Genomic DNA, 15,643 nt, shown 5'->3' on the forward strand with positions numbered 1-15,643 from the left:
AAATACTATGCAATCATTAAAGATTCTGTTTTGGAATTATATATAATATATAGAGGTGCTCATCGCATACGGTTAAGTGAGAGAGGAGGCTATAGAATAGACTATAGTACCATCCCATTTTTGTAAAAACATGTTTAGAACAAAGAATATATGATGAATATTAATGGCGGGTAGTGGGATTATGACTGATTTTTATGCTCTTTATTTTTATAATTGTACCATCAAAAAATTTTTCATAATAAAAATAAAAGTAATTTCTTAAAGAAAAAAATTAACGTGTGTTTTCCTAATTTGCAAGCATAAATGAGCCTAAGTCTTTGCTCTAATACTGATCCTTTGAATTGGATGGTTTGGATATTAACTCATTCTCCAGTATTCTAGAAAATAATGCTGAATATTTTAACTTACCCCTGAAAAGCTCCTTTGAAGAGGGAAGAATCATTGTCCCAGAATTTTCTTAAATTCTGTTCCAGAATTTTCTTAAAGCTCTCTGCATATACTGCTTTCCAAAAAAATACCCACACTGCCTAAATATGTAGTCTAAATTCTCAAGTTTTCTTTTAAATACAATCACGTTGAAACTGAATCTGCTTTTCTTGCTTTATTGCCCCTTAAATTTTAAATGAAATCTTAGCTCCAGCTGAACTTGTCAGTTTACTGTCTCTAAATGTACCTTCTCTTTCTTGCTTGTGTGCTTTTGCTTCTTTGTTACTTGGAATATTTTTTCCTAATCTTTGTTTAAGCAAATCCTACCCATTTTCCAATGTCCGGTTAAAAAACCATATCCACTGTGACATTTTGGCACTTACTATTTATTTGTACATTTCTCAGATACCACCTGGTGTTTTTGCATTCATTTCCTAATGCCATTTTAAACTTCTTGAGAGCAAGAAAGCTCGTCTATTTCTATCCTTTAAAGCTTCTAGCATGGAACTCTGCACAGGGTAGGCACTAAATATTTATTTGATAATACAATGCTGTCACTGGGTCTTCTGAATCTAAGTGTTGGAATTTTTTGTTAACCAGCGGTTCTGGGCAAGGGGCAACACACTGCCAACAACAATGTGGAAGAATTAAAAAAATGGATAATTTGGCTTTATTGTCTATTGATATAGAGAGATGATAAAGAATTGACTGTTTTTTCATTGAAACTAACATAGGAGCTGAGGGTTAGTCCAGGACCCAACGTTAATTTCATGTAAATATTTCTTTCAAACATTTCCCATGAACATTTCTCATGGGGGTTATAGCATCTTTGTTCTTAACCTTACCAGAGACCCAGTTTATTCTTTTGTAGCTGTTTGTTCCTGGAACCCAGAGATGTGAAATACATGATGGTGGGTTATGTGGGTTACTCTGCTCCAGAGCATCTTAGGAGGTCATGTGGGATTCAGTGAGTCATAGTATGTAAAGTCCTTTGTGTTCAAGAGTTAATCTTTTTTTCTCCCATTGAAACATAATTGAGTTATTTTTCAAACTTATCTATGACTGGGGGGGGTACTTACTTGGCCAATGGTAGATACTTAGGGGGCTTATCTTTTTTTTAAATTGCTTTAATTTACAGATGTTTGCCAGGACTAATACAGCTGATGTAATACCTGCCCTTTCCTGCTCAAGGTAGGTGATTTGTTACTGTATGAAAATACCAGGTACCAGTAGAATTAAGAATTGGTATTAAAAGACCCATTGGGTCATGAAAAGTAATATAATCCCAGACCCCAAAGAAATGATCTCTTTATTAAGTAAGAATTTTATTAGTACATAAAAAATGATGACTTATGTAATTGCTTCAGCCTATCTCAGAATCACCTTAGAGCATTTTAAATATGCATAATATGCATGTGCCTGGCTCCCCGCCAGGCGATTTTGATTCAGTAGGTTTTTCAGGTGGGGTTCCTAGCATGTAAAGTTTTAAAAATGCCCATCGGGTGCTTCTGAGTCATTGTAGCTCATTGTCGTAATGGCACGTATGTGACACAAGATGATAGAAATGTCATAGAAATGTCGGATAATAATGCGGAATGGGAATGGGAAATAAAAATGGGAATTGAAGGCTGTAAGTGTTGAAGATCAAAAAATAATTTAAAGGAGTTCAATTTTGTGTGTGTGTGATATTAGACTCATACTTCAATTTTGCCTTTCATTCAGTGATTGTTTTAAATATATTTTGAATTAAAGCACTAAAAAGTTTGTTATTTTATGATTTTCAAAGTTCAGGTTTAAGTGCTAGGGTTCTCTCAGCTCGAAAATTGCCATATCTATAATACAACTAAAGCTTGTTTCATTTTGTTGCTTCAGGTTAATAAATGAAGTAAAATAATGGAAAAAAGACCAGAATTTAAGGAGGTCATTTTTTTTTTTAAATATATATTCTCTCTTTCAGAGGCTGGTTTAATTGATTTATTTTCCCCGTAAGTGTGGAAGTCAGAAAGTCAGAGTTTCTCATAATAAGACGTAACAGGTAAGTGAATGTTATGGTAGCATTTGATTTACTGTTTTCACTGATTTCAAGGCTGTGATTTCATTTTAAAGGTTGATTTTAATGAGTAAACTTTTTGTGTTGCAGGATCATCTTATCAGAAATACTCAACACATTATAGGATCATTCTGTTACATATTCTCCAACAGACACGAATGTTTAAAATAACTAGAATTAAAACTTGATGAAATTATTTCTTACAATTCTGTTTGTACTTTAACAAAACACAGCCAAAAAACTGAAATTGTATTGATTTATTACTTAAAATAATTGTTAATTGTAAACACTTTGTGTCAGTGAATAAATTGGCTGTGTATCAAAGTTACTTGGGGAATTAAAAAAAATTCTGAATTCTAGGCTCTTTCTCAACCCTGCTAAATCAGAATTTTGGGGAATGATTTTGATATTCAGCCTGGCTTGTGAACCACTGCAGTATGTAATGTTGAAGGATTATAGTTTTAAGGGAGTAGGAACTTGGAAACTTTTTTATTTGTAGAGAAATCTCATTTCACCGATTGGAAAAAATTCCTCATATATAATTTGGTTTATGTGGTTGTCAGAAGAGAAGTGTCTTGTGTTTCAGACACGAATTAGTTGTTACTTTGATTTTTAGCAACTCTGTCAGATAATTTATTTTAAAATCTGCCCCTTTTTGGATTAAGCAGAAAGTACATGTGGTATCTTTATTCTCATGACAGAATTAGACGTTAGGTGTAACACTGGAGTCTGCTTCTCCCTCTGCCACTCCCCCTGCTTGTGCTCGCTCTCTCTTTCTCTGTCAAATAAATAAACAAATCTTAAAAAAAAAGAAAGAGAGAGAAGATGCACAGCTCTCCTATCTACTCCAGGGTCACCGATGGATTCAGCAGCTCATGGCAGCCTTATCTAATTTCATAATTATTAGAAAGAAGAGGGGGTCGGACTGAGGAATGCATTTCTGTTCTCTGATCTTATCAAAGCTGTTTTCCTCATGGTAGTAAGGAATGATTGTGTTTTTACCATTTCTCTTTTTTTTTCAGTTTGAGTACTCCAGGACAGTAGCCACCTGACTTGGGTTATTCACCATGCAGAACAGACAAGGATACTGCAGCTACTGCTGCGTGCGCTATAATAACCTGGAACAGGTGAGAGCGTCCTGACAATGTGCTTACACCTCAGAAGCCCTCGTTTATTTAATAAAGTAAATTCATTTTTTCATCCACTGAACAGACCATGTTGTGAACCTTCTCGTTGGTAGACACTGTTTAAGGTTCTCAGGATATGACTATGAGCCAGTCCAGGTCCCTTTTTTCATGAAGCTTACTTTGTAGTGTGGTAAGACAGAAAATAAATAGTCATATACATTTTAGTACAGGATATGTCAGATTGGGATAAATGTTCTGAGGAAAATAAAAGAGAGAAGAGAGTGCAGTTTTAGATAGGGTGGCCAGGTGAGGTGAAGGAAGTGACATTTGAGTTGAGATTTGAACGAAGTGTGGGGTCCAGGCTTGCTTTATTTCTGGGGGAGGAATTTCTAGGTAGCAGGAAGAGAGAACAAAGACAGAGACTCCAAGGCAGAGGGGTGGTTAGCATGCTAACCAAAAGCCAGCAGCCAACGGGGCTGGGGCTTCGGTGCTGGTCAGGTGGGGGGCAGGTGTTAAGTGAGAGGTGAAGAATTCAGAGGATTAGATTCTATAAGACATTATAGAATAAGGGAAGGACTTTGAAGTTTATGCTTTCACACACAAATCTTTTAAGTTTTGCTGTAGTTAAATGTAGCTTTTTTCCCCTCCTATTGTTGCTTGTGTTTTTGGTGTCATAAAAGATTGCCTAATCCGAGGTCATGAAGATTTATGCCTCGTATTTTCCTCCAAGAGTTTTATAGTTTTTGTTCTTACATTTAGGTCTTTGGTTCATTTCCAGTTAGTTTTTTTTTTTTTTTAATATATTGTGATTTTAATTACCTCCTAAAAGCCCTGTCTCCAAAGACAGTCACATTGGGAGTTAGAACTTCAACGTATGAATGGGGTGGGGGGGGCACAATTCAGTCTGTAGCAATTATATTGATTTGAGTTTTAGCTGTTAAACCAATTTTGCATCCGTGAGCTAAATCCCACTTGGTCATGGTGTTTAATCCTTCTGTATGTTGCTGGATTTGGTTTGCCAGCATTTTGTGGAGGATTTTTACATCTATATTCATAAGAGATATTGTTTGTATCTTTCTTTTCTTGTGATGTCTTTGGTTTTGGTATTGAGCTTCATAGAATGAATTGAGTAGTGCTCCTTTTTGTTGGAAGAGTTTGTGAAGCATTGTATATGGACATTTTGAAATAAGTAATCATGGTAATAGTAGCTGTAGTCTTCTGACCGGGATTGTTAACTTGGAAAAGTCTCAAGGTTTTCTTCAGGGTCTAAGCTGAGAATTGTGTCATAGGTGAAGTAGTAATATAATGAAGCTCTGGTCCTGTTAGTGCTAAACTGTTTTATCATAAGTGATATCTAAGACAAGTTGTAATACATAAAAATTCAGCTATTTAGTGGTATTTGTTTGTCAACAGTCATCATTTAAATTCATACTAAGGAAAAGTTTTTATTGTTGTGATTTCTACATCTCTGCCTTTAAAAAAAAAATAACTTTCTAATGTTGGTTATAAACATGAGGCAGCAGGTAATAAATCTCAAAGCTCTCTTTAGTGTTTCTATCACGATTGGTAAATTATAGCATCACTTGACTGGAAGATTATTTGCTGAACTTTTGATATTAATAAAACATACTAAATCTTTAACTACAAGCTCTATTCAGTAAGCATTCAGTCTAACTTTTTCTTAAGGTTTAAAATAATTTTTAGACATTTGGATACTCATGCATTAAACAGACATTAAAAAAGACTTTTTTTTTTAAAGATTTTATTTATTTATTTGACAGAGAGAGAGACAGTGAGAGAGAGAACACAAGCAGGGGCAGTGGGAGAGGGAGAAGCAGGCTTCCCGCAGAGCGGGGAGCTTGATGCGGGGCTCAATCCCAGGATCCTGGGATCATGACCTGAGCCGAAGGCACACACTTAACGACTGAGCCACACAGGCACCCCTAAAAAAAGACTGTTGACAGTCAGAGTAATTTGTGCTAAGTATAAAGCCTTAAGTAAATAAAGAAATGGATAAGTTTCATGACTTTGGAGAACTTTTAAGGCAGTAGAGAAATACAGGGCCTAGATCTAGGTGAATATTCAACAGAAACAATGGAAGCCAAAAGACAGAATACAATTACCAACTTATAATTCTATGCTTAAGAAATACATCCTTGAAAAAAAAAGGTGAAATAGAAATATTTTCAGAAAACAAAAATTAAGGGAATTTGTCGGCAGCAGACCCTTACTGAAGGAAATCCTAAAAAGAGTTCTTCAGATAGAAGGAAGATGATTCCAGTTGGAAGCCCAGAGAGGTGGGAAGGCATGAAGATCAATGCAAAGGTGGTAGGCAATCTAAATAAATAGTATCTTGTAGGAGGGAGTCACAACAGTGGCATAGAAACTGGAAAGAGAGTAAATCAAGTTAAGTCTTTGCTCAAGAAGAGAGTAGAAGTAACAAGTAATTTTAGATCTTGGTAGGTCAGGGCTGCTTGTTATAATCTGTTACCACTAATAGACTAGAAAAAGAGCCTAGCCTATAACTAACTGCCAAGTTAACAGAAAGGGGAAACTTGGAATAATAAAAAGCAATCCACAAGAAGGCAAAAAAGAGGAGAAATAGGGGCATCGGACAGGCAAGAATAATAAAACACAGATTTAAAAATAAAAACAAAGATTAAATCCAAATATACCAGTAGAATATTAAGTGAAAATAGACTTGGTGCTAGGAATTAAACTATATTTAATATTTTATTGGAGATTTAGCCAGGGAAATAAGGAAAGAAAAATTAAAATGACAACGATTAGATAAAAAGAAACAAAACATTATTTGTACACACTGTGATTATGGACATAGAAAATCCTAAAGATATCTAGGTAAACTGTTAGAATTGATAAGTGAGTTTATTTTTTGTTTTTTTATTTTTAAATTTTTTTTGGTGAGTTTAAAAAGTTTCTTGGGCCAACATAAAAAGAAATTGTATTTTTATATCCAACGCCACACAGAAAATGAGATTTAAAAAAATGCTTACAACAGCATCAAAGAACGTCAACTCTTCAGGAATAAATATAACAAAATATGTATAAGGTTTTTATATAGAAAAGTATAAACATCGAGAGAAATTTAAGAAAAATTAAATAATTGGTGTGATATACTATGTTCATGGATTGAGAAAATCAGTATTATAAACATGTCATTTCTCCCCAAACATATATATTGATTCAATGAAATTCCAAACAAAATTCCAGAAAAATTAAGTTTAATGAAAATTAAGCCTATTCTAAAAATACGTACGTACATGCAAAGGGCTAAGAAGAACCAGGATAATCTTGAAGAAGAAGAACAAAGTCAGAAGTAATAGCTATCCAAATTTATTACTAAACTACAGTCTTTAAGACAATGGTGCAAAATTAGAAAGATTATGGAAATAAACCAGAAACTTCAGAAACAGATATTTGATTTGTGACAAATGTGGCACTAAAGAATGGTGAGGACAGGACTTTTTTCAGTAAATGGTACTGGGTCAATTGGCTATCCGTATGGAGAAAAAGAAATGAAACTCTATTCCTAAATCATCCTGGATACAAAAGTCAGTTCCAGGTAGATGGTAGATGTAAATATTGTAGGTAAAACAATCAAGCTTCTAGAAATCAATAGAAAATCTCCGTGATTTGAGGTAGGGAGAGATTTCCTAAACTGGTAACAGAAAGCACCGACAAAAAAAATTGGTAAATTGGACTGCAGTTAAGTTAGGAAGCAATGAGAGATGATTAAGAAAGTAGAAAAGTGCCTTGTAACTATTCCTGGAAAACACACACACACACATACAAATAAACTTTATGAACACCCCACCCAAAAAAAAGAAAGTGAAAAGGTAAGCCACAGGGAATGATACTTGAAACATAATTGAAAGAAGAGCTCATGTTCAGAATAAATAATCTCTGTAGTTCGTTAAAAAAAAAACAAACATGCACTTGAAAGACAGGAAGAGACTTGGACACACCATAAAAGAAGATATCCAGGTGGCCAGGAAAATGAAAAGCTATCACAAAAATTGCAAATTAAAGCAACAGTGATATAACATGAACCCCCCTCTTCAGTAGCTAAAATTAAAGAGACTGACAATGGCAAGTGTTGACGAGGAGAGAGAGGAATGGAAACTATGATACATTGCTGGGGAGGGTACAAATTGGTGCAGCAACTTTGGAAGACTAGTCAACAGAGGGTACTAAAGCTGAGCATATGCAAACCTTATGACCCAGAAGTTCCACCCTTAGTAATACACTCAACAAAAATGTATGCACGTGGGCACCAAAAGTCACATAGAAGAAAGTTTTTTGCAGCATAATTTATAACAGCCATGAGCTGCGAATGACACAAATGTCCATCAAGAATGCAATGAATAAATAATATAAGGTATATTCGTACGATGGGATACTATACAGAAATTAAAGCGAACAGACTACAGCTATTATGGATGAGTATTACAGATGTGGAGTGAAAGAAGATGAATGTAAAAGAGCATATACATTGTATGACTACCCTTAAATTTAGAAACTTTCAAACCTAATCTATATTAAAATTTAGATTATAGTTAATTTGGGGGAAGAGGAAAGGAATATTTGATTGGTCTGGGACATTAGAAGGGTTCTGAGTGCTCATTAGTTTTTCATGGATAGATGGTTATGGATGTGTTTATTTTGTGATAATTTATTGAGCTATACATATGATTTGTGCACTTACCTTTATGTAAATGTCAATTAAGGAAATTTAAAGAAACTGACACCTTCTGGGCTATATAGTGTGGTGTTTTCTGTGGTTTGTGTCAGTGTAAATTCTCCATTCATGTTGCCTTTTTAAAATTTTTACTGAGGCAGAGAGAGGATGAGGTTGGATTTTAATTGAACCTTTATTTGTTTCCTTGTACCTTTGTTCCCTTCATGAAACAGGTGGGCTAGGGTACTGGACAGTGGGGAGCTTTGAGGCCAGAGGATCTTGAGACTGTCATGATTCAGACTGTTACTGGGGCTAAGGCAGCATCAGAGTAGACCCCTGAAGTCAGCATGGAAGGAGAGAATTCCAGGAGCTGTAATAGTGGTCAGGAGCTGGCAGCCTGGTTTAAGTTCTTTTGGCATCTTTACTATGGTATTTAAAGTATGACTTTCCCCGGGTATTGTTAAATGAAAACATGTTACTAAATTGTCAGTAACTCATGTTGGAAATACGGCATTAGCAGTAGTGTGATATAGGGAAAGAAGATAAGCTTTAGAGGTAGATGCAGATCGAAATCCTGGCTTAATTGTTACTGGCTAGATACCCAGCTTGAGGCAGTTTACTCCAATTCTTTGTGCTTTAATTTCTTTATATCAAAATGGGGACAAGAGTCATACTCAGTGAAAATTCGATGAGATTACTGCATGAATGGAATAGCACTGTGTTTGATATGTTATAGGTGCTCAGTAGATGTTAGACTTCTTTCCCATCCCTTTTGATAGGTCACTAAATAATACTTGTGAACCCAAACTGTTTCTGTGGAGAGAATTACAAAACAGAAAAATTCTGTGTATTTATTCCAGAATTCTGTTTAAGTGAGGATTTGTAATCTCTGAAGAGAAATGATAGACTTTTTGTGTATTAATCTTCAACTTTTGCAAATACAGTGATCCAACCCTCTTCTCTCTTTGAACAGATTTTTATTATAAAAATATTTGCTCGGTACAAATATAAGAATTTATAAGAAAAAAATTAAAATTACTTTTAAATGTACCTCACAGATGTAAATGCTTTTAAGATTTTGGTGTATTTTCTTCCATTGATTTGTCTGTACATTTCATTTTATTTTATTTTATTTTTGTTTGTATGTTTTAAAACCACAGTTTTAGGTAAAAGCATACGTGTGATTTTTGCATCCCCCATTTTTCTCTTACTAACATTTCTCTATGTTATGTAAAATTTTTCGTATTATTTTAGATAGTTTCGTAGTATTACATCTTAGGTCATATTATAGATTTTACTGTTAGACACTTTGGAGATTTCCAGTTTTTTGTTGTTATGCTGTGATAAGCATCATCTTTTGCATAAAGCATCCACATTTAGGATGATTTCCTTAGGGAGAGATTTAGAGAAATGTAATTACTATATCCAAGGGAAAGATACTTCTGTGGTTTTTAGATACACATTTTAGAATTGCTTTGCAGAAAGGCTATATCAATTTATACTTCTGCCAGGAATTTCTAAATGAATCCATTTGTGAAACTCTCACTACTAATGAGTATTACCTGTTTAAAACTGTTTAGTGTGTTTTTTCTTTTTAATAGCATATGTCCAGTGCTCAGCACAGATACTTGACCACACAGAATCGACAGCGGATGGGCACCACTAGCTTGATGGAACGTTTCTTGCAGGACGTGCTCCGGCACCACCCATATCATTCTCAAGAAAGCAGGTAAAGTAGCTGAGCGGCATTCTGTTAGTACAGAGTTATTATGTGTTATAGTCGATGTTTGTGCGAACTTTCTAGTACTTTTTAAAATGAATCTTTTCATTAAGGAATATGAAGTGAAATTTTACCTAGTAACTTCTCTTTGCTGCTATTTTAAAATCTTTTCTAGCTTAAATAAGAAATTTCACTCTAAAAGATAGGGACCACACCATGCTTTTTTCTAAAGAGAAGTCTTAGGTCAATAAATAGTTATACATCATTAAGGTATTCTACTAAGTATGTCATAAGATTAAGCAGGGGTAATGGTGGGGGCAAAAAGAGCCTTTGAAAGATCAGGAACAGACCAGCTGGTGACTGTAGCAGAGTAAGTAAAAACTAAGTCAGTTCCACCTTAACTGAATTATTTGCTAACTGAATCGAAGAGATAGCAAATAGAATTGGCTTTTAAATGATCTGTCAGCGTCTTGATAGCTTTTTCTTGTATCGATGTTTTGGTTGTTTTAATAAAAATAAATATTTTGAAAATATTTAAGAGTTAATGTCCTATGTCAAAGAAAAACAAGATTAGTTTAAGAACTATGTGCAAGTTGCAGCTACAGCTGTATGAGCTAAAGCAAAACAGATTATTAGCATATCTGTGCAGAATAGTTAAGCACCAGCAGTAGAAAAAGGATAAACTTTTTGAATGCTTTGCTTTGCAAGTCACAACCCAGAATTTAGCAAATGGAGAAAAAGTTTAAATGGGGAAAAAGTTTAAAAAATAAATGTTCTTTCTTAGCTGTTGGAAAGACAGATTATGTTGGGGTCAGTATAAATTTCTAGTTTATAGCTTGTATAAGCAATGCTTCAACAGACATATTTGTACATGCAGCTATTTCTTGTGGTGTAGATTCCTAGAACTTGAACTTCTGGGCTAAAGTTTCTGAGCCTTAAAAAATATTTTTTATCTTTTAACCTTTCATTTTGGAATAATTTCAGGCTTACAGAGAAGTCACAAAACTGGTACAAGAAATTCTTGTATAACTTTCCTCTGACTTCTTCAGATGTTAAATCTAAAATAATGACAGTACAATGATAAAATCCATGAAATTACATCGATGCCATACTATTTATAGACCTTATTCAGATTTTGTCAGTTGTCTTACTAATGTCCTTTTTCTGGGACCAGGATTCAGTCCAGGATCACATACGGCATTTAGTTGCCCCATCTCCTCAGACACCCTTAATCAGGATCAGCTCCTCAGTCTTTGCTTTCAAGCCTCAGACACTGCTGGCCAGTTATTTTGTAGGATGTCCCCAAATTGGAGTATGCCTGACATTTTCTCATGATTAAACTGAGGTTTGCATTTGGAACAAGAATAAATTATAATTGATGTTGTGCCCTTCTCAGTGTATTAAAGAGACCCATGTTGTTGTCATGTCTCATGGCTGGTGATGTTAACTTGGATCACTTAATTAAGGGGCTTCTCTACTATTAATGTTACTCTTTTCCCCATTATAATTAGTAAGACTTGTGGAGAAGTACTTTGAGACTATGTAAATAAATACGCTGTTTCTCATCTTATTTCCACCCACTTATTGTAAGCATTAATTGATGATTCTTCCCTGAAACAGTTATTACGTGTATTAATTAGCCTTCATAAAGAAGAGCTTTCTTGTTCCCTCACTTATTCGAGTATCTATTTATGTCATTATAAACTCATGGCTGTGTCTTCTGTGGGTTTTAATCCTTTACTCTTACTTATTTTGTTGCTCAAGCTGTGTGTGGAACTTTAAAATTCTTGAGACACTTCCTTAGAAGGCTATGCCAATTTATATACAATTTATATACAATTTATATAACATATATATACACCAGTAGTCTATGAGAGCGCTCATTTTTCTGTCACTCTTGCTAACACTGGGATTAGCAACTTCTTCCCTCCCCCCCATAACATAATAGGCCAAAAAAGCATATCCCTTCATTAGCCTTTATTTACTTAAGAGTAAAATAGAACATCTCTTTATATATGTTTATTAGCTATATGTTTATTTTATGAATTGTTTGTAGATGTTGCCTGTTTTTCTATTTTTTATATATTTTGGATTTGTATTCAGTATTTGTAGATAATAGTCCTTTGTATTTTAAATATGTTATAATTATTTTCCCAACATCTGTCATATGTCTTTCATCTGTGTGTATTGTCTTTTACCATATAGAAATTAAACATTTTGACCTAATATATGTAAGGGAATTTTCCTTTATGGCTTCTTTCATGTCTTTTTCTTCATGTCCTTATTTCTGCTTTTAAATATTTTTAATCTTCCTGGAATTAATGTTATTATATGTGGTGTGAAGTAGGACTTCTTATTTTTTTGTAGAAGTATATTAATTATCTCCACTGATATAAAATGTCACCTGTAAGGGCGCCTGTCTGGCTCAGTGGGTAGAGCATGCAACTCTAGGTCTCCTGGTTGGGGGTTTGAGCCTCATGTTGGTTGTGGAGTTACTTTAAAAACAAAAAAATGTCACCTGTAACATAAACTAAATTCCTCTATTTGTGTATCTATACGTATTTTCCCATCAGTATATCTGATTTTGAATTCCATTTTCTTACCTTGAGTTTTTTTAATCCCATGCTAACACATTATTTATGTTTATAAACATTCTAAATTGTAGAGTTTATTTTTAAAAATTTCTTCCCTCCCCCCCTTATCTAGATATTGTAGGTTTTTCTATTATTTTAGCCTTCTTGAAAATCAGCTCTTGCTTTATTTTTGTTTTCTGTTTATTGGTTTTTCTTTTTCCTAATTAATTTTCTCAAATTTCCTGGGTGGGGGGAATTTGATTATCTTTCTTCCTGAATTAAGTGCTCATTTAGTTAATTTGTGCCTACTAATTCTTTTTTTAGTGGAAGATTTAAAAGTGTGAGGTTTCCATTTTGATCACCTCATAGATTTGATATGTAGTTTTTAAATTTTACTTATAGATTTCAAAAATTTAGCACAAGAATTATATAAAAGAGAGGGTTTTTAATCTTTAATGGTTAGATTTTTAGAGGGCTTTTTTGTTGTGAAATTAGTTTAAAATGAGTAGAAATATTGGGACACCTGGGTGGCTTAGTTGTTAAGCCTCTGCCTTCGGCTCAGGTCATGATCCCAGCATCCTGGGATCAAGCCCCGCATCAGGATCCCTGCTCAGCGGGAGGCCTGCTTCTCCCTCTCCCACTCCCTCTGCTTGTGTCCCCGCTCTCGCTGTGTCTCTCTCTGTCAAATAAATAAATAAAATCTTTAAAAAATAAAATAAAATAAAATGAGTAGAAATATAGATTGTGATTTCATTCTTAATTTTAACCACATGCAAATACAGATGTAAATCAAAGCATTTAGATGATCTGATTCCTAACTTTTTTGGGATTTTGCCTAATTGTTTGGTTTATGATTCTGCCTTCCTTTTCCTTGTTAAACGTTATAAGATTAATTTTATTTTGAGAATGTTGTGATAGTCTTTAAGACAAATAAATGGAGATGGTCTTCCAGGGTTCTGAAAAACTAGGGTAAAGTGGTGATTGTACTGCAGTTTTATTGATCAGAGTTCAGAAGTATGAAACCTTTTGGAATTTTTTTGCCCTATCATATTATTCTAGTATCTGGGTTAACTTTTTAATTTTACAAATACCAAAAAATGTTCTTTTAGTGTTAATTGTGATAAATTTTTATGGGAAAGAAATAATGATATTTATGACATGTTAAAAAAAGTTGCATGTGGCTGACGCATGTATACATTTCTCTTAGATGATTGAAGCATCTCAAATTGAAAAATATTTAATAAAGGTATTTTTTAGGTGTTAATCTATTTTAAAAAACTTATTTATTTTAAAGCATTTTATTTATTTTTAAAGATTTTATTTATTTATTTGACAGAGAGAGACAGCGAGAAAGGGAACACGAGCAGGGGGAGTGGGAGTGGGAGAAGCAGGCTTCCCGCCGAGCAGGGACCCCGATGCGGGGCTCGATCCCAGGACCCTGGGATCATGACCTGAGCCGAAGGCAGACGCTTAACGACTGAGCCACTCAGGCACCCCAAAAAACTTATTTTTAATAGATTGCATTTTAGGACAGTTTTAGAGCAACAGAAAACTTTTTTTTTTTTTTAAGATTTTATTTATTTATTTGACAGAGAGAGACACAGCGAGAGAGGGAACACAAGCAGGGAGAGTGGGAGAGGGAGAAGCAGGCTTCCTGCCGAGCAGGGAGCCTGATGTGGGGCTCGATCCCAGGACCCTGGGATCATGACCTGAGCCGAAGGCAGACGCTTAACCGACTGAGCCACCCAGGTGCCCCTAGAGCAACAGAAAACTTGAGAAAGTAGTACAGAGAGTTCCTATATACCCTCTCCACCTAATTTCCCTATTACTAACAACTTACATTAGTATGGCACATTTGTTACAATTAATGAACCAATATTAATACATTAAGTTCTGTAGTTCATTCAGCTGTTCTTAGTTTTTACCTAATGTCTTTTTCTGTTTCAAGGTCCCATCTGGGATAACCATGTTCCATTAACTTGTCTCCTTAGACTCCTCTTGGCATTTAAAATTTTTTTTCCGGGGGGGGAGGGGCAGAGGGAGAGGGGAGAGAGAATCTTAAGCAGGCTCCAGGCCCAGCACAGAACCTGATGCAGGGCTTGCTGTCATGACTGTGAGATCATGACCTGAGCCGAAACCAAGAGTCGGATGCTTAACTGACTGAGCCACCCAGACACCCCTGATTTTAGCCATCCTGACAGTGAGGTGTGAGGTGACATCTCATTGTAGTTTTGATTTGTACTTCCCTGATGATGAGTGATGTTGGGCATCTTTTCATGTGTCTGTTGGCCATCTGTATGTGTTCTTTGGAAAAATGTCTGTTCATGTCTCCTGCCCATTTTTAATTGGATTATTTGTTTTTGGGGTGTTGAGTTCTATAAGTTCTTTATATAATTGGATACTAACCCTTTATCAGATATGTCATTTGCAAATATCTTCTCCCATTTGGTAGGTTGCCTTTTAGTTTTGTTGATTGTTTTCTTCACTGTGCAGAAGCTTTTTATTTTGATGAAGTCCCAATAGTTTATTTTTTCAGAGACATGTCTAGGAAGAAGTTGCTGTGGTCGATGTCAAAGAGGTTACTGACTGTGTTCTCTAGGATTTTAATGGTTTCATGTGTCACCTTTAAGTCTTTAATCCATCTTGAATTTATTTTTGTGTATGGCAGCATTATCTACAATAGCCAAATTATGGAAACAGCCCAAATGTCCATTGACTGATAAATGGATAAAGAAAATGTGGCGCATACACACATATGCACACTGGAATATTACTCAGCCATAAAAAGAATGAAATCTTGCCATTTGTAATGACGTGGATGGAGTTAGAGTATCATGCTAAGTGAAATAAGTCAGTCAGAAAGACAAATACTATTATGATTACACTCATGTGGAATTTAAGAAACGAAACAAATGAGCAAAGGAAAAAAGAGAGAGAGGCTAACCAAGAAACAGACTCTTAACTATAGAGAACAAACTGATGGTTACCAGAGGGGAGGTGGGTGGGGGGATTGGTGAAATAGGTGATGGGGATTAAAGAGCGCATTTG

General features: G+C 34.8%; 1 protein-coding gene across 4 annotated transcripts in view; it reads left to right on the plus strand.

The window, feature by feature from the left end:
* ZDBF2 (zinc finger DBF-type containing 2) overlaps positions 1-15,643 on the plus strand; it is a 31,589-nt gene that overhangs the window by 3,352 nt on the left and 12,594 nt on the right. For all 4 annotated transcript variants that reach the window (XM_078071233.1, XM_078071236.1, XM_078071234.1 and 1 more), the window contains exons 2-5: positions 1,565-1,617; positions 2,384-2,461; positions 3,499-3,603; positions 9,904-10,031. In XM_078071233.1, coding sequence (XP_077927359.1) covers positions 3,544-3,603; positions 9,904-10,031 — 188 coding nt within the window. In that variant the 5' untranslated portion in view covers positions 1,565-1,617; positions 2,384-2,461; positions 3,499-3,543. The remainder of the gene's footprint in view (positions 1-1,564; positions 1,618-2,383; positions 2,462-3,498; positions 3,604-9,903; positions 10,032-15,643) is intronic.

The sequence above is a fragment of the Halichoerus grypus genome, chromosome 4, assembly GCF_964656455.1.
Source record: "Halichoerus grypus chromosome 4, mHalGry1.hap1.1, whole genome shotgun sequence".
Taxonomy (NCBI): Eukaryota; Metazoa; Chordata; class Mammalia; order Carnivora; family Phocidae; genus Halichoerus; species Halichoerus grypus.